This window comes from Lissotriton vulgaris, chromosome 10 (assembly GCF_964263255.1).
Source record: "Lissotriton vulgaris chromosome 10, aLisVul1.2, whole genome shotgun sequence".
Lineage (NCBI taxonomy): Eukaryota > Metazoa > Chordata > Amphibia > Caudata > Salamandridae > Lissotriton > Lissotriton vulgaris.
In genome coordinates this window covers 89,433,026-89,459,755 of record NC_141698.1, presented here as the reverse complement: position 1 = coordinate 89,459,755, position 26,730 = coordinate 89,433,026, and the positions used below count along the sequence as shown (strand labels likewise).

Sequence of the window (26,730 nt, the reverse complement as noted above, 5' to 3'; positions counted from 1 at the left end):
AAGACAGAGATACCTACATGATCCCACCCCCGGAATCCCTGCAGGCCCGCCAGTTGCGTCAAGCGCCCATTATTCCAGACGGGAGTCTCCCGTGTCAGTGTATTCCACCACCCCATCCTCCGCAGTGCCTGCCTCCAGACCTGAAACACAACCCTTGTTGCTGACGGCAGCGAGCCCCGCAGCGGAGCCTAAGTCACGTTTTTACAAATAATTGTTGCACATCATTGGCAAACAGCGTTGGCACAACTAATGGGTCCAAAAGGCAAGTTATATACTGTCAAGCAACACTGTGTTCATTTTTGTTCTTTTGTAGAGTCCACTTCTTCTTTAAACACATGGAAAAACTGCTTAAGAGTCCCATCGAAAATGTATTCAGGTTCATTTATTTATTCAGAATTAACTGGTAACAATAGATATCAATCAAAATGGGATTATGAGTAAGGGAGATCATTGCATGCCTGAAGTTTTGACCTCAGGACGTTTCAAAAGGTAAATGGTGTGGGAGACAGACACACCAGCAAATGGTAAAAACATGATGAAATTGACAAAAGAATTCTGATTCTGCATGTTATTCCCCATTCTCAGAGGTAAGCCTGTAATTGCCTGGTACTCTTGAAACACAAAAGCGCTGATATCTGTCGGATCATAACTTGCGAATGCAGTGATACCTGTGCTACATTCCAACTTTACTTATAATTAGGGCTCCCGGTTTTATGGTATTTTGTTTTTTTACATTTCCGTCTGTTTTTATCCATATTTACTTTTTGGCAATCTTATTGGGATTTATCCATATTTATTTTGTGTTTTGAGAATAAATGGAGCCGTAAAATGGTATCTTTCCACATTCATTTAACTGATAAACATACTCCCATACTTTGATGCCTGTCGCCTTTTGCAAATTAAGCAGCCAAATATAGCAGAACGCTACACCTTCAGGTAAATACAGCATTATACTACAACTATATGTTAACATATGCCTGTATTTATGGAAATCTCACCCTGTTTTTTAACTTCTGATGCTACCTGCTCAGCTGTTGTACTGGAATTCATGAAAGACAGCATGGAGAGTCACTCACATAAAGCACAATTTTCAGTTATTTTAAAAATAAATACAGACAGGAAACATCTTGTTTTCTGTCTGTATTTATCTGTAAAAATCCGTAAAAACAGAAAACTGGGAGCCTTACTTCTAATCAAAGCATCAGATGCACATTTTTCATATGCATGGAAATTAGAAGCCACACCCCCTACAAGCAATGTTCATCCAGAGTCTGTGTGTCTGCTGCATTCACTCTTGTCTAGACTGTTCGTTCTCGAGGCACAGCGCAGACCCCGTGAGGCTTTGGGGCCAAAGTAAAGCCAACCTCCTCGGTCAGGTCAAGCTCCGCCTCTGTCACTCCAGGCGGTGGGCGGAAGGTGAACTTCTGAAGTAAACCCGCAAAGAAGAGAAACAGCTCCATCTTGGCCAGGCTTTCACCCACGCAAGCTCTCCGCCCTGCAAAATGAAAAAAAACGTCTTTTGTGCAGTAAGGTAAAGTATTGTAGTTAAAGAGATGCTGCATGCATGTGGTATAGCTTTGAATGTGAGTATTTTAATAGTAATGGATTTTGGATGTGCCCCACCACCTGTCTAACCTGCTCCCTTATCTTCAGGGATTTACATTTTTTTATGTCTCTGATATTTTGGAGATTACCCCTTCTCCTCTTCAGCTCTCCAAATTTAAGAGTGAAAATTTGATTTCTGCAACATCTACTAAAAATTTCCCAAATGACCAAGGCAAGAACACGATTAACCACTTGGATGCTAGGCGTTTTCCCGCTGTGTGCTGGAAAATGCCATTTTAGTGGCACCATGACGAGCTCAGCTCGTCATCAGCACACGACCCCCGTGGGTGATGACGAGCTGAGCTCGTCATCAGCATCGAAGGGGTTAAACAGTAAGGGCCTGATTCACAAAGGTACATTTACACTTTGTGTAAGTTAACTTTTTTTTTATCCGCAAACGAGGAGTTAATAGTTCACGACAGTGGAGACTCCGCAGTATGGGGCGTAGAACGCCACCCATAAAAATAAAGGGCAGGTCTATCTTTTTACATGTAAAGTGCTGCACCCCAACAGGGGAGTCTCTGCAGTCATAAAAGCACTATCAACTTGTAGTCTGTAAACCTACTCAAAAGTGTAAGTTTACCTTTCTGAATCAGGCCCTACATTGTTGTAGTATCACTTATAGGGCCAGCTCTGGGGCTGGTGGTGCCTGGTGTGATATTCTTTGTAGGCACCCCCCTCCCATGGCCTCCTTCTCCACAGATTCCATCACTACTACCATCCAAAGGTGACCCTCACCTCTCCATAGCCCCTTTCTCACATTTACTTAATTTATTTTTTATCACCTTTCATCTCAATGTAGGCTGTCAGAGTGTCTTACATCACATAGAGGTATTATACTGAGACAATGAATCATACAAGTGCATAAAGCAACATATAGGAAATGCTATATAAGGCAATGAGAGTTACTGTGTGTAGGAGTCACATAGCATCCACAATATTAAGTAATTTTTGTTAAGAGTACCTGGTCTGGAGAAACACAAAGTCAGGATCGAAAATGTAACTCTGTGTCTGGGATGGTATGCACTAATAAAAATTAATTATTACCCAAAGGATCGATTTTTAACATCCAGTTATTAATTTGTAAAAATAAATACAAATAAATGCCAGGGCTCTCGTAAGGAGGCTACTGCAGCGTGCATCACACATTGCCCCTGCTAGTAACAACACAACTACTAACCATCACACTCCTACAAGTGTGACAATTCGGACGTCTTCACACCCCTTTCCCTCAAAGTTATAAGAATGGCTTGGGCAGCAGGAAATTGTCATTTTTAATGTATATTGAATTAATAATTAACTCTTGTTGCGGTCATCTCTAAATTAGTTAGACAGCGCCATCTTGTGGCAGATTATCCCAAGCGCCGTTGTGGACAATTAAGTGTAAGTGCAGAGTATTGGAAACCACCGTTTCAAGTTAAGCACTGTTAACAACGTTATAATAACAAAAGGTTCTGAAGAAAACAAAAGAAGGTTCTACCCTGTGCCATGCAGTGTGCATGTTCTTCTTTGACACTGGTTCATAGCTTCTACATTAGAAGGACTGTAAATTAGAAAGCAAGAAAGGATCTCTGTGACAAAAGCAGTAACCCACTAGGCTTTCTATATAAAATACAAATCTGTGATCTGCATGGTACACGTTGTGCGTTGCAGCAGACACATAAACCCTCTATGCTGCTTTATGATGAGTTAAAACTGGTCTAGACAAAACTCAGCTGTATTCAGCAACTACATTAATCACCACAGTTATCTTATATCCTGTAATTTGTGCAGGAACAACTACATTTGAAAAGCAATAAACAGACTGCAAGTCTAAAAAATGTATAGTGTAGTTCTATTATAAAGCTTCTATTGCTCTCGGGCTAAGTTCATAGTTGCGTGTTCGTAGGCTTCGAGACTGCTTGGTCTTGCACTACAGGGACCTCAGTATGGGATCATTAACACTGAAATAATTTACTGAGTGCAGTGCCTAATTTTCAAAACAATAAGTGCCAGGGCACTTGTCAGAAGGCTACTGCAGCTTGTACTACCCATTGCTTCTACCAGCCCTGCCAGTGACAGTACCAACACAACTACTAATATTATTCTCCTTCAAGTGTGACAGTTCAGACCTTCCATGCCCCCAAAGCTATAAGAATGGCTGGGGCAGCTGGTAATAGTCATTTGTAATGTATATTACACCAATTAACAATTGTTGTTGTGCTCATCTTTAGCACCTTAGCTGCTTTGGAACATCCAGCTCCAGTGCTGAACGTTCCATTGCGCAGGTGCAGCTGGAACGTCCAACGGCCGACGTCAGCACTCCCGAGGTAGTGGTGCCGTCGGCCGATGGTATAGGCGCAGCACTTAAGAGGCTAAATTAGGCAAACAATTGCATCATGTGGCAGACTGTCATAAGCGCAGGTGTTGACAATTAAGTGCCAGTGCTGAGCACAGAAAACGACTGGCTCAAATTAACCACTGGCAGAGTGGAACTTCTTATTGTTTAAGCTTGAAATTAACCTGCATACCTCTGCCTGTAGCAACCTAGGCAGCTGTCTAGGCTTGGTTCGCTCTTGAACCACCCCATTACATTTTTGCCACAAGCATACTATAGGTTTCCAAATAACTATGAACAAGTTACACTCCTATTTAGAAATGTCCAAAGTTTTATTATGTGAACACAATTTAGGAAAGCTCTTGATAATTGGCCTTTGTAACCCTTTTCTCCTGTGTCTTCTACTATATTTCTCACAAGTGTTGGTTTTCAGGTACTTTGAATGTATGTGTATACCTTACTAAGCTTTGCCTCGTGTGTAGCTTTCTCTATTGTGAGAGAAAGATCTACAGAATCACACTTGCATAAGAAAAAGAAAACCATGTATACAGCAGTCTCCAAGGGTTTCCAGCAACATTTCTCGAAAGCTGAAATTATTTTTTAATTAAAATAGGAATCATTTGATATTAAAATCATAATGGAAGACACATTTTTTGCGAATGTACTATCTTGTAGAGCCTTGCGAGCTTTACGTATTTTCGTACTGTTTGTGGAAATGTGAAAAGAAGGCAAAAAAAAGAACTTTGCTGCTGCACACTTGTTCTTTCATTACCTATGGAAAATGGCATAAAAGCATCCTTCTTCACAAATCGGCCATTGGCATCGAGGAAGTGTTGAGGGTTGAACTCGTAGGGGGTCGCCCACTGGGTCTTGTCTTGGAGCACAGAGATCAGCAGGGGCATCACCTCTGTTCCCTGACAAAAGAATACAATGTTAGTTGCCCATGAAAAATCCACCTGTGGTAAGACACATGTCCTTCTTCAGGTGTCATGGATGTTTGAGCTTTACTTCCCCTGGTGACCCACATTGCCATCTTTTTTCGACTGTCTTCGACAATGTTAAAGAAGATTCAAATATCTATTCTTAACTTCAGTTCAGTGGCATTCATTGTGAAAAAGGACCACTGAGACAAGTTAGATAAGGGACATGCTTTAGTAAGTCTGTATTTAGGACACTTATAGAGTGCAAACATAGCTAGAAAGCAATGGAATACTGTAAAAGATGAAGAATGACACAGAATACTATTGCACAGAAGGGTATAAGAAGACATGCAGGATAGGATCAAGATCTGGTTCTGGGTGATGATACATTGTATGGTTACCCAAACAAGACAGAGGGAGGGTTCACAGAAAGAGGGAAGATTAATGTAAAACCTCTGGTTGTTGGGGAGTGGGGAATGGTCAGATGGAAGGTTTGGGCCAACAACAAACGGTTAGGGTTTCATAGAAGAATTTAAAGGGGAAGGCTGGGAAGAGGGGACCTCTTCATTTGGACATGCCAACCAATTGTCAACAACGTGAGATAATGGAGGGGGGGCTCTTTGCAAGTGGTACCAATAATAATATGTGTTTACTCTATGTGAACACATTTTTCTGGAAAAAGACATAATATATACAGAAAATGTACACTCATGCATAAATATGTACAAAGGGGTGACAGAAAGTGGCTGTCTTGAGTTGTCCTCTCTCTCTGTGTCTTCAGGGCACTACAGGGGTAATTCACAAAAAAATAGTTATTATTTACCATCAAATGTGCTCCTACAAATGGATGCAGATGTAATGATTTTTATTATGCACAATAGTACACTAGGGGGGAGAGGCAAGCCCAGCCACTGAGTCTTAGTAGATTCCAGCGTTTGGCATAACTCTAAAATTCCCTGCATGAGTAGAGCCAAGATAATGTTTAGCTTCCTAGGGCCTGATTCACAAAGGTATACTTACACTTTTGTTTAAGTTCACTATTTTTTGGTGTTCATAAACAATTTTACTAATAGTATATTTACAACTGCGAAGACTCCGCACATAAAAAGATAGGCCTGTCCCTGACAGCATAGCTCTCAAACATGGAGATTTGATGCCGCTCAGTAGTTAAGAGCTGTACTGCATGCAGTTAGTGCATTAACATGTATAATTACCGAAATCGCCCCTCTTAACAAGAGGCTAATATTTCCAATGAGCCTATTAACAAAAGTGATTGAGTACCTCACAAGTATAAATTCTGTGTGTTTCACACAGAGATTTAAGCTGATAAAAGCAGCCACAATCTCCATGTGAAATACCAGGAGAAAACATGAAGGGATCATCATTAAACACAGATTTCAAGTTATTCCCAAAAACGTAGAATTCATGTTATTTTCACACCGCAGGAATTACTAGGACACCCGTTAAAGGTAATTTCAAGGTAAGGAAAATGATAAGGATTACGCTGTGAAACTTGAAATTAATAAGGCAGTATGAGCTTGTCTAAAATGGTGGCTGGTCCACCTTTTAGCTAAGTGTTGTTGCAGAATGGCATCACACTCTCATGACATGGACCCATCTTGCAACTTCATTTGCAGTTCTCTCTATATTCCTACTCTGGTTTCAGTCTTTTGAAATTCATTTTTTCCCATTTAACCAATTTTCAGATTTGAGGAACATTCAGTCTTATCCTCCTTGCTTCAGCTTATTTTTTAATTTATTTGATCGGATCAGATATCCATCAGCGTTAAGATAGTTTTAAAATGTATCATGATGTCCAGAATTCTACAAAATCCAGGTATAATCCTGTCAAGATGAGGATCGACAAGCACCTCTACCCAAGTAATGGTGGGTGGCCTCTATGATTTTGAAACAGGGGGGATTTTGGTTTCACAAATAAGATACAATTCATAATACAAGTTTTCCAAGTTTGATTGTCTCCTAAATATAGAGGTTCCCTAATGTAATTTCAAGCCTTTACTGTAATCTAAGCCCACATGTCACGTGTCCTTTCCATGTCAAAAATATGCATTCTAGGATTCACTTAGCACTCTTAGGGGCAGATGTATCAAGATTCGATTTTGCGATTTCTAAATAGCGATTTTTAAGGAATCGCTATTTAGAAATCGCAAAATGGAATGTATGTACAATATCGCTATTTTTTAGCGATTTCTTATTTTTCCTTATTTGCGAATTCGCAATTAAGGAATAATTCCCATGCATTCCTATGGGCCAGGAGGCCCATAGGAATGATTGTGAAATAATTCTCAAATTGCGAATTCGCAATTTGCTAATCGCAATTTGAGAATTATTACAAGGGTGCAGGGGTGTCTCAAAGACACCCTGCTGCACCCCTGAAATTTACATGTGTGTGCATGTGGCGCACATACATGCCCTATGGGCATGTATGTGCGTCACATGCCACCCTCACAAATGCCAAATAGGGCATTTTGAAAAGAAATCGCAAATTACCACCAACTACAAGTTGGTGGTAATTTGCGATTTCTTAACCCAAATTCGCAATCTCTAAAAGTTACATACATCTCATTTAAGGAATCGCAAAATATGCGATTCCTTAAATGCTTAAGCAAAATAAGGAATCGCAAATTTTTGCGATTCCTTATTTAGCGATTTTTTGGTACATATCAGAAAATGATAAAATGCCTTTTGCGAGTCGCAAAGGCCGCAATTCTGCGAATTTCGGCCTTTGCGAGTCGCAAAATGCTTGATACATCTGCCCCTTAGAGCCCTAAGTTGCCAGCAGTGGTGTGAAACAGTCCAACTCCGCCCTCTTCTCAGTGGTTTGCACATTTATTTCTGCACACATCTGTGGGGGATGGTGGGGGAGGCGACCAGTTGCTGCGCTTCTACCACTCTGATTCTCTTCACATGGTTGTATTCATACTTCCATTGAAGGAATTTTACCCTGATAACATGGTTTCTATCACAAAAGGTTGATATGTTCAATCCACTAATATGTTTAACATTTGTATCTGATTCACAAGAAACATCTCTCTTGAGTAAATTTGGAGCATCAAGGAACATCCAAGATTTACAACAGCTGCCATATTTTATAAAGGCTTTTCAGTGGGACATATGTGGAGATGGCTAAAAGGCCTCTGAGATGCTCATAGGAAAATTGAATTCACAGATATTTGTTCAGATACACCTTGATGATGCTGCAGACATCATTGCCTTTACTCTGGTGCAAGTCTTTGTGAGTATGGCTTAAGATGGCTACAACATATGGGGGGCTCCTCACAGGCATCTCCAGAAGAAATGTTTGTCAATCAATCTGATGTCCTCCATTTATAACAGAATAATTACAAGTACAAAACAAAGTCTGGGGTTTGCTTCTTCAATACTATCATAAAAACTATACTTCCAATTCAAATGTCTTAGAGAAGGATTTGTAACCTCATTTAAAGGGAAACGTTTCGGGAACTCTTGATCTCCCCCTTTTCCTTGTTTCTGACCAGTATTTCAATATTTATCTATTACACCCTTACATGTGGACTATTTATAAAACGAACTCATTTTATCAACTGGGGAATGGTGAAAATCTGAGTAGATGGACCAGGATTTAAAAAATTGATATCAAGCAAATATTACTGGAGTGGACCGGCTGGATGAGAGAATCATCATTAGACAAATACTTAACTCTCTCCTTCTACAGCTGTAAATATTTAATTACTTTTTGAGTTGAGAGGGGGCTGCGTGAGTATGCTGGGATCCCCACATTACTTATGAATAGCGCTCCTCCACAATCATCACTGGGTGGCGCTGATGAGATTTGTGCTGATGGTATGTCTAGACTGTTGAAACAGCATCATCTCTTGTCTTCCACATAAGCTCATTCACAGGCTACAAAGGCTTCAGAATTAGGCTGCTGGCTTATGCTTGAACCCAAGTAAGGGCCCAATTACAAGCTTGGCAGTGTGGGAGCAGACCACCACACCACAGCTGTGCTCCCACTCCGCCAAACAGGGCCACCGCCCACCGGCAATATTGTGAGTATTTTCATGGTCTGGCAGGCGGGAGGCATATCAGTCCCGCAACAGTCATTAAAAAAGCTCAAATGTGAGCCTCAATGCGTTCCAGCACGGCATGGACTGTGAAGTCCAAGCTGTGCTGGAACTAGGGGTACATGCACATTAGGGAGCACAGCACATGCCCCCTGCATGCGCCAAGATGCATGGGGCAAGGGGGGCCCTGTAGGGCCCCCTTTGTTTGCTGTCCATCAGCTGTTTCGTGGGGTAAGAACCTCCATGAGATCGCTGGTGGTCAGGAAACTTGTAATATGCATGGCGGTGACACAGCTGTACTGCCTGCATGTTGTGAGCCCCTGACCGCTGCACCACTGCCAGGGAACGTGGTTCCATGGTGGTTGCGGCAGTCCAACAGCCAAAGTTGTAATACAGCGGTCGGACCGCCGGTGCATCGATGGCCGGACCACCGCCGCCACGTCACAGTGAGTTTGGCGGTCCACAGATTAATTAGGCCCTCAGTGTTATGCACTGAAGTTGCATCAGTGGTTCCCCATATATGGTGTGAGGATCATGTCTTTGCTCCATTCACAAATCATTCTGTGCCAATAGTCCAGTATACCTACAAAAATGGACAGCAGATTACATGGCAGATCTAATTACTTAAGAAACCTCGAGTCACATAAAGCAGCGAGGTAGAACCCTGGGGGCCCAGGGTCCCAGACTGTTCAGTGCTCTGAACCCATGCACAGCAGCTGAGCCCATCTGCTTGCATTTCAGGAAATACTTGAAAAGAGAACTGTTTCCCACTGCTTATATCTGAACCTTCATGCATTGTGTGCACTGTTTGAAGAATTTCAAATTGTGACCCCCTTCACCAAATAAACTCTAATATCTTCCCTGATGCCACAAAACATACCCTATGACACATCCTCTGCGCTCTGATATCGATGGCAAGCAGGCTACAAGACCTTTCATAAATATAGAGAATGCCAAAGCAAGACTGTCACTAAATATCTTTACATACCACTTGAACAGGCATTGGCAGCCATACCTCTGCCAAATGCATCCTTCTTTTGAATGCCTCTCTCCATTGGCAATCAAAAGAAATTCCTATGACAACTGAATATTTTTTCTAATTATGCCAGAGCTGCTTGTGTTTTCCAAATGTTTTCCTAATTAAGTCAGTCCAGTTTTGAGAAACCATTTTAAATGCCTCTTTTCTCATTAATCAGTGATGCCTCTTTTCTCGTATACAGTTACAGCAGAGGTTATCCAGGCACTTAAGGGGAAGCATACAATAATGATACCTTACCACAAAATGTGTTCCAATGCCAAAGATTTTTAATAATAATTTGGTTGTTAATCCACAAACCAACAATTTCAACTAACACAAATGCTCATGCCACTTAAATAATGGTCAGTTCCATCACTTCAATACAAAGGCACATCACAATTAACTCTGTCGCCAAAACCTGTGTGAGAAAAAAACTGTCTATCCAAATTCAACACATCAATTCTGGAAGGCTATCCTGCCCACATTATCAATAGAGTTAATAGTAACTGGGCATAATATATAAACTATGCCCTAACAACCATTCACAAAGCCAATAGGTTTAGTTTTGCCCACCAGCCTTTTGGCTTAGACAATGCTTGCTTTGTATTGTCATGGTATTTGCAAAACTTTATGGTTGGGGAAGCTGCCGCTCTCTCCTTAATTAAAAAAAATAATGGCTATAACCAAAATTATTGTTTGGTATCATAGAACACAATATGATGTCCAAGGCACTGGAGGGAATTAGTCTGTGCGTAGTTGTTCTCCTCGTGAAATGGCACAGTGAAGTTAACAAATGGCTGAAGCGGGCTCATCCACTGCCCCATGCTGTATTCTGTAGTTGGGCGGAACAAAAATGTGAATGACTCAAACACAGAACAATGGATGAAAAGGTCTGACTGAAAGACTCAATACATAAATATATATTGAATGTACTTTTGGAAAATCAAAGGTCTTCGCTAATGACAAATCTAAAAATGAAGAAATGTATCACACAATGCACATGTGCTCCCTTAAGTGATCCATTACTTCACTCTCTCCAGCAATAAGATCCTTCTGTGGCAGAGACTAACTGACCACAAGCACAATTTCATAAAGGAACCTCTGGGAACTCCACCTCCTGGTTGGCTCTTTATTTAACATCAATGCCACTACCCTCATCAACTACTTAGCCAACATATTCCTTCCTGATAGTGTCTATTGACAAAGCCACTTTCATGACTCTAACTTCAGAAAGGCAATCCAGTATTGGTCCTGTCTCACCTCTACAGAGGCAATGACATGCTATTTGCAATCCTTTACAACACCTGAAACCGCTGAAAAAGTGACCTCTAGGTAGCCACGCGCTAAGTTCAAGGGTCTAAACAAAGCGTGTACACATCAAACCCACATTTCTGAAACTCCACTACATTCCAATTCTCATTCTCATCACACTCAAGTTCTGCCTCTCATTCAAAGTATTAAGCACCAACATGCTAACATATCTGGTAGATAAGATCAATGTTTCTTGTGAACAACACAGCACATGCAACAATAATATCATCCAGCCAAAGATCAAGAAGTAAACAAAGTAGATGACGAGGAAATAGATCTTGTTCTGCAAATCTTCCAGCTTCCAGAAGTCACAGACCATCAAGTCGCATCACTCCTTCAGCTTTCGGAGAAACTAAAGACACTCAACTTCAAGGAGCTCCCCATTCACAAGTAACTACAGCTTACAAATGCTGAATTTACAGTGACTATACTCCCTCAGTTCTAGAAGGAACTAACAATAACTCTTCAAGAAGCACGTCTGCAAGTAACTACATTTAATGCCCCCATATGAATGTTTTGTCAAGCTGGCATCTGCCAGGTCCCTCTCCTCTCAAGCCATTCTCCTGTCCCATTTCCCTAATGCTCATAAAAAATCCACACACTCTATTTATTCAGTCTGTTTCTAATCCACGGTTTCATAACTTTGTATTTCACATGAATTAGGCACATAAGGCATAGCTCACCCGATCCTATATTTAATTTGTTTGTTCAGGAGAAAAATATCTTACACACCCTGTAAGGAGTCTTTGATGGAATTTAAAAGGGGATATTATTTATAAAGCCATCTCCATCCTTTATATTTAAATTTTTAAACATATTTTACTGATATCAATAGAAGCGTGGCTCAATGGTTAGTGGAGAAGTGTGGCTCAATGGTTAGTGGAGAAGTGTGGCTCAATGGTTAGAGCGGCAGACCCTGATGCAGAGGTCTAGCCCGGGACCAGGGTTCAATTCCCCGCCTCGGCGGGTCTTGGGCTCAAAAATTTCACGGACCTGATCATTCTCGCCTCGGTGCCTAGTCCAATCATGAAGTCCCACTCTGCAACTCTGGGCAATAGCTTGCTTAATCTCCACAACGGCCCCCACAACGCTAAGGATGCATGGCCTCCACCTTGGGGGTGCCCAGGAGTGGACGCTTCACAGGGAAAGCCAGGATGGGTTCCACAGCGGTATTCGTACAAGCGCCTTGAGACCCTTGCGGGTGAGTAGTGCGCTATACAAGTATCAATTTACATTTACATTTTAAGCCCAAGGGCCCACATCCCACTTTATGTCACCAACAAATTGCCACAATGGATTCACTACATTTAACCCAGAATGAGGGTACTCACTTTAAAGTTTCTTTGAATGAATCCCACAGAACGGTTAAGGCAAATTGGTGCAGCTCTAAGAACAAATGTACTCTTCAAACCCTTACAGAGTATAATCTGTCAGATGCCTAATAATTGCAGCACACAAAGAAGAAATCCTCAATATGAAATAAATAAAAAAACTAACCATCCATTACACCACACCTAAATAACTTAGGCAAGATGGGGAGAAAACAGCTGTGGAAGGCATGATGATTGAAAGGCAAGACATCTGAGAAGCAGTGGCTAATGTCCCGGTACAATAATCATACTCTGATGGCCTCTGCCAAAGACTCTTGATTCAGTGTCACAACAAGTCATGACCACTGAGCTGAACCTCAGGTTCTAACAGGTTCTGACAACAAGAGTCAGTTAGACAGGCGATGTCTGAAAGAAAGGGAAAATAATACTCAAACAGTTGTGCGGCAAACAACTCAAGTGAGGACACCTGAACTCCTGTCAAACACCATCTTAGCTTGTCAACACACCAAGATGAATGTGACTAGCCAAGCTTCACAGTACTTGTTGGGGATCCAAAACAACTTCCTCTTGAACTGAGTCTCAGCAATAAAATCTGGAAAGAGCAAAATGTGATTGCCTTGAACATGCAGGTGAGGTCACAACACATCCACCATTCTCACAGAAGGTTCCTGCCAGTTGGAATCCCCATCATCAATTGGACAATGGACAGCTGTTTTTAATAGAAAAGTTCTGGTACTCTACCATTAGAAATGAAGAAACACAATATGTATGAGTTTCAAAAAAGTATAAGGATGATAGACTCCAAAAGAAACAACCTGCACTCTGGTGGGTGATTGCTTGTGAGTAAGAATGTCCAATTATCCATAGCGCTGCAGGGAACAGAGACAACCACAGTCTCAAGGGGTCACCTAAGACTTTATTTTAGATAGAGTATTTGAGCTTAACTTTCCAGGAATTGACTATTTTCTCATAAGGGTCTCTCAGCTCTGTGCCTCTTGTCTTACAGCATGGACTTCAATAGAAATAGCCTTCAATAGAAATAGACAAAAGATTAGGGTTTGTACTGTTTGGTTTGTGGAGTCTCGTTAAAAATGGATTAGAGAAACCAAGATCTGATTGGGAGAGGTTGAGACATTTGGCTGAGATAGTACCAGACAGCACACAGGACACCTGGGGCATATAGACAACAAAAATGCCAGAGCGCTGTGTCACGCCAAATTTGGCAACAGCACGTTCCCAATTTTTTTTTACGCAGGTAAGTGCCGTATTTACGAAAATACTGCGCACCCCTGTGTTTCCCCTTGTGCTGCCACCAAAAAAGCTGCCTAGCGCCAGCGCAGGCACCCTTGCGCCACGTAGCACGAATGCCTGCGCTGCAGGGGCGATTGCTTATGTGCAGAAAAGGACACCTTCCTGCATATAAACAATCAATAATGGCGATTTCCTCTTTCATGTGTGCTGCAGAATGCAGTACTCATAGAAAGAGCAAAAAATGAGGCGAAATTAATAATTTCTCCTCGTATTGCCATCCTAAGACCAGTTATTACCTGTCCTTAGTTTTTGGCGTGCCCCCGCTTTGTAAATATGGGCCAGCATCAAAAAGCAATGGGTGTTGCAATGGAACACCCAAAGCAACACCCATTGCCTGTCCCTTTGCCGGTGCAGACTGCTGCGGAAAGGGGCATATTTACAAGGTGCAATTAAGCCACGTTAAGTGGCTTAGCGCCACCTTATAAATATGTGAATTGGCGCAAGGCCGCTGGAACATCAGAAAAAGTGATGCTTCAGTGGCATTAGGGGCATTATGCCCCCTGGTTTTCACCAGTGTCCTCTACAGCTGTAGCTATCAGCATCTCCAAAGCAAGAATTACATAGTGTTAAACAGAGAACCTCTACAACAATATACAATACACTGATACATCAGCCATCTCATCTTCATTATTCTTGAAACCAATACTCTTCGTAAATTTAGCAATGTCATATTGGGTAAAAGCAATATCTGTTATTTACAGTGTTATGAAACAATAGATATTTTATGAAGCGCTAAATAAAAAAAGTTAATATTACGAATGGTATTATTATTATTACTATTACTTTTTTTGTTGTTGTTATTATTCTTATCTATGATTCTTCAGTTAACATGCTATCGAAACTCACCTTAGGTATGCAGTATCCTCTGAAGTGCACATCAGTCATTGTGGCACGAGATACATTCAATGGAAGAATATTTGCAAATCTCTGTATTTCATGTGCCACCGCATCTGTGTAGGGCATGTTTTTCCGATCTTGCACACTGGGCATTTGCCCTGGTTTAATAACACGAGTAATTTCTTCATGAACCTTTCCTTCAAACGAAAATATGCATTTCTTTTACATTAGTGCCATAGAAGTATGCTTACATTCTGATTTAGTCCAGAATTGCCACTTATAATAAATACTTAACTAAATGTTTATTTTATTTTTCTTGTAAGTGATGTCTTTAATGTGGTGCTGTCCTACGGGGTGGCATGAGAACTCTGAACAATATGAAGAGTACTTAAAAAATTGCTAATGTTTAAGGAATATCAGTGACTCAACAGAAATTGGCTTTAGTTAAAAAAACTTAAAAGGCCAATGGGCTTTATCTTCATCTCTGTCAGGTCTTGGCCAGTGAAAATATGTGATATGTGATTGGTAGGCTCAGTCCTACTCCGGGTGACAGTTATACCTTTTGCTCAATAGTGTACTTAGTATCTGAAACAAACTACTTTATCAATTTAGAATATCTGCAAATTGTTTAGATGTCTCCTAAATGGACAGTTGTGAAATGCATAGGCTTGGAAATACATTTTACTTCCTTTCTTGTAAGGGATGTCCTCAATTCCTTGGTCTTCAAAGAAAATATTGTAACATTAAAAGTATTGTGTCAATTACTATTAAACCTGAATTTAAAAATAAGTTTGAACCTTTCAAGAAACACCCAAAAACAATATCTCACCCTCTATACTTATATCAATTTAGACCACAATTTACTATTTTAGCATGCTGGGGAAAACCCCTCCTCAGCCATGGAATACAGAAATCTTCCACAATTGATCAGATTTATTTTAGTTTAAATTATACCTCCTCACCCCCTCACTCCCCCACTCCCGGGCAGCTTCTAACCCATATCAATACATTTATTTCATCAGTTAATATCTCCAACTAGTTGTGGATTTAATCAATATTAGGTCTTGGTAATTTTTATTTCTGCAAATGTATTGAGTATTTACCCAAAATGCATTGCGACATGACAAAACTGCACAGTTTGCACATATATTGATTAATAAAATCAAGAAGCCAATAAACTCATTGGAATACAAATTACCAAGACGTATGGATTAAATCCTCTTTTGGTATCCTTGGAAATATGAACTGTAGAAATAAATGTTCAGGGATAATCCAAACTAAAAGCTGTTTGGTTCATTATGGAAGGTTTAATGTAAATCTCCGTGCCAGTGCAGAGGAAAATGTCATGCAAGAAACCATAAAAACGTAAAGTCAAAAACATAATGATGACATATAATTTGCAGACAGATGTTATGTGAAGGTCACCTGATGTTAAGCTACGTGGCTGAACATTAGATTTTATGGTCATATGAACAACATTTTAACAATCAGAATTCTCCAACTGCTGCAATATCTGATATGACTAAGCAAGTACCAACAGATTTAAATGAAACCCTTTATCTGATTGCAGAACATTATGGAATAAGTAAAGAACACCTGCCTCTGTGGGAAGAGACAAAAGGCATTATATAAAAGCAGAAACGTCTTGAAAATTAATGCCTCAAAAGAAACACGATTTGCCAAATGAATGAAACAAATTATGACCGAACATAAAAGCAAACAAGGAATACAAAGGAAGAAAATGTATGCAGTGTAATGAAGTAGAAAGGGAGGAACTCATTGGAAAAGCAAACAAGCCTGTAAACTGTGCATATAGAAAATATAATGCCTAGGAAGAGCTAAAAGGACATTCCTATTTAAAAAAAGAGGAATAGAAAGTGGATCTAAGGGAAAATCCCACAGGCGCAAACAGAGGATGAAATCAAGGTGCCAGACGTACGTGGGAATGAAAAAGAGGAAAAATAGGTACGGAAGAACAGAAGATGAAATAGGAGATAGTAAGAAGGGTAAAGGAAACTAAGTAGGAGGATCAAAGGAAGATAGGGAATGGTCCCTTCAGAACTGGAAGGAGAAGGCAAAGGAAGAACAAGTAAACTAAACGTGACACAGAGAAAGGGAAGGCCGAAAAACAATCAAGGTCAAGGTGGAAGAACTTGATTGACTAGTTAGACACATTGTATGAGACATTTTATATATATTATAGTCAACATTTTAGATTTACAAATAGAAGCACAAGGATGATTTACAAATAGTTGTGTAGTGCACATGAACCTATACCTTATCCAGGAGAAAAGATATTATTACCAACCATTATTGTATATTAGAATGCATAAGCTGGTCACTAATATTATGTTTTCAGATTGATCTTCTATATATTTTTATCGCCTATAGGTCATGATGAGCACGAAGATATTTTATTAGGTTTGCCTTGTCTTTATCCCCAAAGACTGAGCGTAAGCTCCTGTGTGCCTGTGTGCCTGATATGAAGAATTAGTCAGCAGTTGGAGAGCAACACAGATAACATCAGATTACAGACACTCCAATGGGGTTATTTATGCTTAATTAAGATAAAGGTTTCAGTACCAATATGTGCAATGTTATCACAGTCGACACTGAATAATAAGTGTTTCAGTGCTGGGGATTCCTTGCTTGACTGGTCTTGCAAGGCTAAAATAAGTCAGAAAGTCAGCACTAATGAAAGCTACAAAGGAAATAGCAGAAAATGCAGCCAGAAAGGAGATATATTTATAGAAATTAATTTCTTAATTTTACCATAGAGAAATAATTGAATTGTTTACCATCAGGTTTTCTGCATTTGCACATTGAACACATGAAGATGACCCATGCCCCTTGATATTGGTCGATCTCTCAGCTGCCTTTGACACAGTCGACCATCCAACCCTCATACAAACCCTGGAAACTCTAAAGGGATTCACAGGCAAAGTCCTTAACTGGTTCTCCTCCTACCTTTCCAACCAACACCAATTTTTTCCCATAGGGTACATCCATGTCACAAAAAAATCCATATCCCTTTTGGAGTCCCCCTGGGCTCCATACTGACTGCTGTCGCCTTCAACCTATACATAGAGCCCTTGGTGCTCTACCCAGATAATAGCATCAAGAATCACCAATATGCCGATGATACACAACTCCAATTAAAAGTCTCTTCTGTGTCAGAAATCCCACACCTTACACATTGCTCACACAACATCAAGACCTGGATGTTCAATGCCTACCTGATGCTCAACCCAACCAAGACAGTGTTCTGTCAGAAAATTGAGGGCCCGATTCACAGAACTAATTTAAGACAAAATCCTAAACTTACTACTTTTGGTATTCACAGAAGTTAGGATTTTGTCTTAAGTCTGTCTTAAGTCTGTCTTAAGACAAATTTAAGACAAAATCCTAACTTCTGTGAATACCAAAAGTAGTAAGTTTAGGATTTTGTCTTAAGTTAGTTCTGTGAATAGGGCCCTGAGTGTTTAATATTGTGATACATAAATATTGTGTCAAAAATATTGTTAGTACAGAAATATTGAGTCATAGAATATGGCTGTCAAGAATTTTGTTTTATTTGGTATATATTATTGTTTTAAATAATATAGTGTTATTTACTATTGTAATTTAATATATATTAGTTAAAATATACATTTTAGATGTTAGTATTGTTAATATGATAGTTATTAATTAGTTTGTCATTTAAATTGCTTCTTTCTAAAATAAGTTAATTTATAAAAGCAGTGGACTGTTGGAATTGTAGTGGAATAGGGTGGGAAATAAGTTAAATTCTTATTAAAAAGGATTCGTAATGAATTTTGCTTTGTAAATATTTTATTTTTTAATTGTTGGATTTTATTTTATTTTTAAACTTTAGCAGTTTATTTAAATATTTTTCTTTTTCTTGGCAATTTATATTTTAGCATTATAATGTTGGTTCTGTAGGGGAATTAGGTGGGAAGCTAATTAAGGTACACATTAATTTTTAATTGTTCATTGATTATGTAATTTATAACTAATGATATCAATTATTTTACCTTGTAATTCTTATTGTAATGTGTTTTTTTACATGTTACAGTATATTTAAATGTTTACATTTTTGCTAGTAATGTACATTTTAGAAGCAGATTGTTGGTTTTGTGGGGGAATAGGGTTGGAGGTACTAAAATTAATGTTTTTTTTAAATGAATTATTAACAAAATGAAACTGATTAATTGATCATTATTAACTTATGTTTTTTGAAGTTGGAAATGTTACATACATATTAACTTTTTTTAACTAATTTAGTTATAAGTGTTTTTAATAATGTATGGAAAATGTGTTCTTTTTATAAAAATGTGTTGTTTTTGTAAAAGTTATATTTTAAAACAAATGTTTAATTTATTATGTAAATAATGTTTTTTGATGTTGCCTGTTTTTTGGTGTTAAGACGTAAATTTAATTAAAACTTAATGTTAGTATCTTATTTTTTAGTATGATTTAATACGTATTTTATTAATAATAGGATTTTTTTTATTTTAGATATTTATAGGTTTTATACAGTTTATCTGTTTCAAGGTATCCTTCACTGGGCACCAAGGCGCCATGAAAAACTGGAAATATCCGGTCAGTTATTCAGCAAGAAGGTGTGAAGTTATGTGACAGTGTAAGTGGTATTCACTGTCCACAATAGGCCATGCTCTGTAAGATTAAACTCTGCTATCTTGTATGGACCCAATATGCCACATGAACCTCCTCAACCAAGGGACATCACAGGGCTTATGTAACATATCATTGTTGGGCAAAATGGGGGTATTGATTGTTTTTGGGGTACTTACCAATAAAGTGTTTTTTGTCTTTAAAAATCCTTGCCTGATTTCAAGTGTGAAAGGAGAGAAGACAACAATTAATGCTGCCTGAGTGAGAAAATGGGAGGGGAGTTGTTTTAATCTCCACTAAGGGGTCGATTATGTTGGCGGTGAATCCGCATCCTCCAGGCTGGTTGAAGGCACCGCCGTCCCGGAGGATGCGGATTCACCGCCGCGGACATTGCAAACACCCACCTTGACATTAGGATGCCGGTGGGATCAGCGGCGGACGGCAAGTCCGTCCGCCGCTGATCCGTGGTGTATGCACGCAAACATGGTGGCGGTGTCTGCAAGACACCACCAGCCATATTAGGTTGCAGGCGAAAACATGCTTTCCCACTGCGGAAAAGCATGTGGTCTTTTGTGTTTGGGGGCCCGTTGCGGGCCCCCAGGGTGTTGGGGGGTGGGGGGTGCACATGGGGGGTACCTATGGTACTCCCCTGCTTTGGCATGCACAAGGTGGCAGGCACCACGCGGTGCCTGCCAAGTTGTGCATGCCAAAGTAAAACATGCATATTTTACATTGCGGCTGGTGCTGCTCCAAGAAGCACCCACCGCAATGTAAAATATACGGGATATGACCGCCAGGGTGGGGGTCACATCCTAATTGCTACAGAGGGACCGCCGCTGCCCCTGCGGTCGGTCCCTCCACCTCGGGGGTGGCGGACGGGCGCAAGTCCATCTGCCATCCTAATCGACCACTTAATTTTGTGCCTGAATGGACACGTCCCAAAACTGCAGAACAAACTTTCTTGAACACTCTTTCAGAGCCACTGGTATCTCAGTCTGACGAGGGGCCCAGCAACCCAGTGTGTAGCATGCCTTAGCATATGGCCATGTCTGAACTAGGTTGGGATGGTGAGCAAAAAACCGATGGATTTAGGCCCAGATCTCTGTACTGGGGTGAATGTATGACATTGTTCTGCATTCTGTCCATCAACTGTTGTTTTTGCATTTAAAAGCTGGAATGTCCTGGTATAAGGGACACACAAGGCCTACTAGAAGACTTTGCAGATGATTAGTAAAGATCTGCAAGGATTTTAGGAGCTGTTGACCAGATTATGGGGACATTGACATGAGTTTTCAAGATCTGCTAAAGACCCAGTTTCATTCCGATCCCATGTACTCCTGGCTTAGCCCCGCTTGGTCCTTAGCCCTTACTGACATTTTATGATAAACTATGGGCTTAGTTAGAGTTTGGTGGACAGGGTAGTTTTTTTAACAACAAACTTCCACTGTGTTAGTTTCTTTTTGATGAACAAAAAATGTTTTGTGTGGGCATGCAGAGCATGGTGCTCACACCACAAAGCTTCAGCACCTTTAGAATTTCTGGAATGGAAACAACACTACTGAAGGTATAGAGATCTTTTCCAGGCAAGAGAAAAGCACTAAAATAGTGGACTGTAGTTTGTCAAGGCAACGGGTACGTCCCTCGGCTCGCCTGCTGGAATGGAGTACAGTTCTGCAAAGCCCATATAAGCTGCTTAGCCATTTTTGGAGGAATTACACTGGTCCAATATTGTCTCTTGAGGCTCTAATCTGATTTCCTTCTTATTTTGTAGCATTTTACTTGTTAAATTTATAGGTCTGTAATTCTACTTCATTTGTAAATTTTATGTTTTTAATTTCTTAAATAGCATTTTTGGTTGGATTGTTAAACATTTCTTTGAAGGTTGCCCGGGTACTCCGGCCAGAACCCCACAGGTGAAACAATGGTAGTCTCAGGTAAAATTGATTACAGTTCCTTATGTTTGGGTTATGTTGGAAACCTATTACAAGTCATTACACCTCTGACTTCGCCCGTTGCCTGCACATTGGATTTCATACGTTTGGTCCTAGCAATGGGATTGAACTTGTGGACTAAAGGACTGAAAACAGCCTCAAGTGTGCAGACAACTAAAGTTATGTTTTAAAAAAAAGGGTTAATCTTAAAACATTAATTTGGGGGAAATATATGAACTCATTCTATATATGTACCCTAACATCCTGGTAGACATTAACTGTACATGGAAAGTAGCTACAATTATGACTGACTTCCAGAACGTGTGATGGCTATTTGTTAAGCAGTTGCTGAAAATGAGCCCATTTTGAGGTTCACATATGTGCGGAATTTGTTTGTAGAGAAAACATGAAAAAACAAAAAACAACCAGGCTGGTGGTTTTCAGAATCAGTACTGCTCTAAAACACTATGCAGACTTTTAACATTCAGTTCTTACTTTGTATCTCTGGATATTTCATCATTAATAGAAGACCCCACCGAAGAGTTGTGGACGTTGTTTCTGTGCCTGCAGCAAATAGGTCCAGTGTTGAATACTCTAGGTTTTTATCATGGAAATGGGTGCTAGAATTATTGGACTCCTGAAAAAAAACACAATGCTTACAGAGTCAAGAGTGCAAATAACCTAATGGATTTCTTTTCGTTTTTTTAACTCTTTATTGCAAAGAATAAGCATAACACAGCATTGGCAGTTTTTTCAGCATGGGAATTAATAAGATACATTATTGCAGTGGTCGAGTTCCTTCTACCTAATGGATTGCAGTATCATATAAAAAGATACAAAATCCAAGAAAAAGAAAAAGTATACAGTGTTAATCTTTGATAATTATACAAATACACATAGAATGTGTTAAATAAAAGCATTCAATTGCAGGTGTTTCTATTAAGTTTTGTTTCCAAAACACTTGTTTAAAAAAGAAGAGAAGACACAACTGGCAGGACAAAAGGCCATGCATTCCAATTTTAAGACAAGACTCTTATCAAAGGATTTTGAAATACAACCTTCAGAGACAAAAATTAGACTACGTGCATGCATTATAGTACATTTAAATTCTGTATATGTCCTTTAGCGTACCACTGTAGCTGGGGGAATGCCTGTGCCTGTTTGTTTCTCTGATCTAGACCATTCTGCCTCCAGAAGCTCTCTGCCCCAAATGCCTGCCGGCCTGCCTTACCTCCACTCTAACATTTGTAACTCCTCTCACAGACAGACCTGTCAAATGCGAGTAACAGAGGGGTCATTATTCCTCAGGACCTGCACTTTTTCAGGGCCCTGCACCTGTGCTGCAAGTGCCTTTATGCAGTGGCGTTGCAAAGGGGGGGGGGTCCAATTTTTGGGCACTCTTACTTGCAGCCCCGCAGGGTCGTAAACTCAGGGATGGGCAGTACCCACACGCCCTGCTCTTAACTGCGCCCGCCACGGGTTTGCAAAGACAGGGACCGCTAAGGGTGGCAAAGGTCTAGCCACACCACTGCCTTTATGGATTTTAAAGCAAAGCTGCCAGATTTATTAATGATTAGCCTGTTAATAACAGAGATATCTGGTGGAAAGTGCGCACAATGCCCACTGGAAGATTATGCAGTTGATTAGCAAAGTACTGCAAGGGCTTTAGGAGCTGTTGACCAGATTATAGGGCAGTTGGTATGAGTTGTCAAGATCTGTTAATCAGCCAAAGACTCAATTTCATTCCAACCTTGTGCACTCCTACTTTAGCCTTGCTTGGACCTGGGCTTAACTAAAATCGTATGATAGTCTCATGGGCTTACTTAGAGTTAGTGGTGAGTACAGTTTTCCCACAACAAACTTCTACTTTGATAGTTCTTTTTGATGAAAAAGAACTTTGCTGTGTGAGAACGATGAACATGGTGCCTACAGAGGTTCTGCTGATGAAGGCACAGAGATCTCTTCCAGGCAGGTGGAAATCTCAAAAGTTGGTGGAATTTATTTATTCCACATCTTTGCACAATTCCACTGGCAGGACAAAACATTCTGCACATTCTTCATTTTACAGTTTGCCCAGCTGAGGTGCATTAAGTACTAATTATACATCTGAGCTGTAGAAATAGTCAATAAGCATATGCAGATGGGACTGGCAGTCCTTCTGAGCACTGGCATGTTTCAAGGGTTTTTTGGACAGGGGAGGGATTAGGGTGGAGGAATGTAGTACTCTTGTGGCCCTTGGAATGTTCAAAGGTCAGGATATTAGTGGGCTTATTTGCACATTTGATGCTGCTTATGTGAGGGTGACTTACAGTTAGTTGTAGGCTTCCTATAGAAGTTGGCACTGAATGGGAAGGGAGCTAGGACGATAGGAACGTTATTTAGTGTGATGAATCTTTTAGGCACAGAGTGAACCTGACAATGCCACTCGGTAGGCTGGAGAGGATGTTCAGTGTACTGCAGACTTTCTAGGGAGTCTCAATACCCTAGGGTTATTCATTGAAAAACACCATAGAAGAGTGATAAAGAAACCCTCCTTGAGTGCAGGACTGCTAAAGTCTTAACCCATCAGTACCTCCCACAGAAACAGTAAGATGCCACTTGTTGGAGGATAAGCAGATGGGAACATCACCCTAAACCCTAAGTTAATGGACTGGAGTAAACCCCCTGACAATCCTGCAGGAAATGCAGTCACTGACATGAAGTGGTCAGTTTTCCACCACAGTTTCCTGTGAATGGCAAGTGTAGCAACAAAAATATAAAGAAAAGGGTAACCCAAACCTTTTAAGAACCTGCGGTGATACAATATATTTATAAAACAGTGGTACACTATGGTATAAATCACAAAACAATAAACTATATTATATGTAGGGAATAATCTGAACAAAAAGTTTGTTGTCGTTATTATGCTTCTTAAAAAAGGTCCTTTAAGAAAACCTTAATATGTGCATATGTTAACTGCATATAAACATAAATGATTCAACTACTCATAAGACAGGAACCAATCAAACTGTATAACATTTCATTTTTAAAGTAGAACAGTATATTTTTGCAGTACTTTTCAGACGATCAAATGCTCAAACATGTGAAGGAAATGTGCAGTGATAAGTGACAAGTGAAAAAGATTGCATCAAAAAAGCTAAAAAGACATATGCCTCCTGTTTTTTTCTTTCTTTTTTTTGGTTTAAGGAGTGGAGTCTCTAGATGTCTGTGGTCTATGGACGTTTTGACCTCAAGTTAATGAAAGGTCATCATCAGGACAGGGCTGTGAGCACCCGATATTTTGTATGTTGCACGTCAGAGGGATATCCTAGTCAGCCCTCTTAGGCATCAATAGTGACAGTTGGTCAAAAAAACTGCCATTGAGGGATACTCGGTACCATGTTGTAGAGGAGGCCCTGAAAGTAGCAAACAAAGCAATTACTGGTTAAAATCCTCATGAAGGGGGTCCACTGGTCCAAGATAATTATTTTACATTGTCTATCAATCAGTGAGGTAGGCCCTGAAGACCAGTGACCTTGAGAGTCCTGCTCCATGGTGAATTGTGGGCAGAGTCCTTGTTTTGGAGTGAACTGGGGCAGGGAGTCCACAAGAATGTGGAGAGCACGGTGTATCTACAGAGATCCCGAAAGCCTCTGAAGATGATGCCATGGACGATTGAATACAATTATCTTGGACCAAAGTGCATCAACAAAGGCACATCAGAGGCACACAAAAACTAGTATCAGGCATATCAGAGGCACTCAAAAACCAGTCAAGAGCTGAGAGTCTGCACCCACTATTATTGATGCAAAATGAAGTGTGGTGTCTGCTTCCAGCCTGCTGCTCAGCCAGTGATGTGTGTAGAATGTTAGTCTTAGTAATGATGTCAAAGAGTGTTGAATGCATGGGTGAGAGAGCCAGTTGAGTGTAGGGCTGAACAGCGAGGAGGCTGCTCCTGTTGGGGTTTGTTACTTCATCACCTAATAAACTACTTGAAGATACCACTTGTACTAGACTTTCTTCAATTACCACAATGGCGATGATTAAGGAACAACTCCAAGGTATGAGTTTTCTAACTAAAAAATACAGATTTTAAGTTTGATGGCACTTTGTGAACCCCAACAGTGCCCTACCACCGGTCGCCCACAACACCTTCGTGCCAGTCCCTGCTGAATTTGCCTGCAACTCTACTGTTTCAGTCCCTGTAGTATTTGCCTACAATTCCAGCTTTGCTTCATTTCCCTGCCTCAGCTGCCATTGAAGATACCTCTTGCCTGCCACCCTGATGTCTTCTTCACACTACAGGCTTCTGAGTACCCGGCTACACTTTTCAGGCATGGAATGCCTCTCTACTGTTTGCTTCCCGGCTGACTACTTCCTCTGAGCTACGTGTCCTTCTTTCTGCTCCTGCACGCAGCTTCGGCTTGCTCATTCCCCACCGAGTGACACGCAGGGTTTGTAACCTGCAAGGACTTGGGGCCCCTATTTCCCTTCACGCTGCTTCCCCCTTTTTAACGTCTGCCCCAGCTCCAGGCATTTCATTTGAAACTCCTGCGAACTTGGCGAGCAGTTTCGGCCGACCACCGACGACAACGTGTGCAGACAGTCACCGATATCCACAGCTGTAAGAATTTTCAACCCAGGTGAGCTTATGCACCTATTTAAGTTTAAGCCCTTCGCTGCGGCGGCTATTCCACCGCAGCGCTAAGGGGGGGGCGGCCACGCGGCGGCTCCATACTAGTGACGGAACCGCTCCGTCACGGCTCGCGGGTGAGCTGTGCTTGTGACGGAACGGTTCCGTCACGAACCCGCCCGCCCATTTAAGCGTCAGCGCAGGCGCGGAATTCGCGCCACGCAGGCGCGGCGAGCGGGCCGTGACGGAACCGTTCCGTCACAAGCACAGCTCACCCGTGGCTTGTGACGGAGCGGTTCCGTCACAAGCATGGAACGGGTTAATGGCCATGACTGTGAGTCCTTCTTATTTACTTTGTTTTATGCGCATTGGCACTCTGATGTGTCTGCGCCATGCCAGTTGAACCCTTGAGCGCACGCACAGCCCGTTCGCTCTCTCACCGTCAATTCTGCTGCCTCTGTTTTCTCGTGACGTCTCCTGCATTCAGAGCTGCATTTGTTCCTCTGTATTCCAGCATGCATCAACGTGCCTAGAGCCACCAATCGCGCTGTCGTGCTGCGTGCCTCCATTTTGTCTGGCACCACCAGAGTTCTTTGACTTTTAATGCTGCCAACCACTGCCAACCACGTGTTCAAGCTATTGGCTATGTCGTCACTTCGTCCTCACCTGCACATCAAGCACTTCCAGTCCCTTGCCGGGTGCCAATGCTGAAGTGTTTTCCAGCTTGTGATCGGCATTTTAATTTTACTTTCAGTCTTCTTGCCAAAATTTTCATCATCAAAGCACCGTGAGTACAGCATTTGCAGTTTCATTAGCCACGTAACAGTGCCATCTAGCA

General features: G+C 40.9%; 1 protein-coding gene across 1 annotated transcript in view; it reads right to left on the bottom strand.

Annotated features, from left to right (window-relative positions):
* Positions 1-1,172: 1,172 nt before the first annotated feature.
* Positions 1,173-26,730, bottom strand: part of LOC147684724 (cytochrome P450 2K1-like) — a 60,797-nt gene continuing 35,239 nt past the window's right edge. Inside the window, exons 6-9 of the mRNA XM_086940566.1 lie at positions 21,776-21,917; positions 14,724-14,911; positions 4,695-4,836; positions 1,173-1,495 (exon numbers count right to left, since the gene is read on the bottom strand). Coding sequence (XP_086796692.1) covers positions 1,299-1,495; positions 4,695-4,836; positions 14,724-14,911; positions 21,776-21,917 — 669 coding nt within the window. The 3' untranslated portion in view covers positions 1,173-1,298. The remainder of the gene's footprint in view (positions 1,496-4,694; positions 4,837-14,723; positions 14,912-21,775; positions 21,918-26,730) is intronic.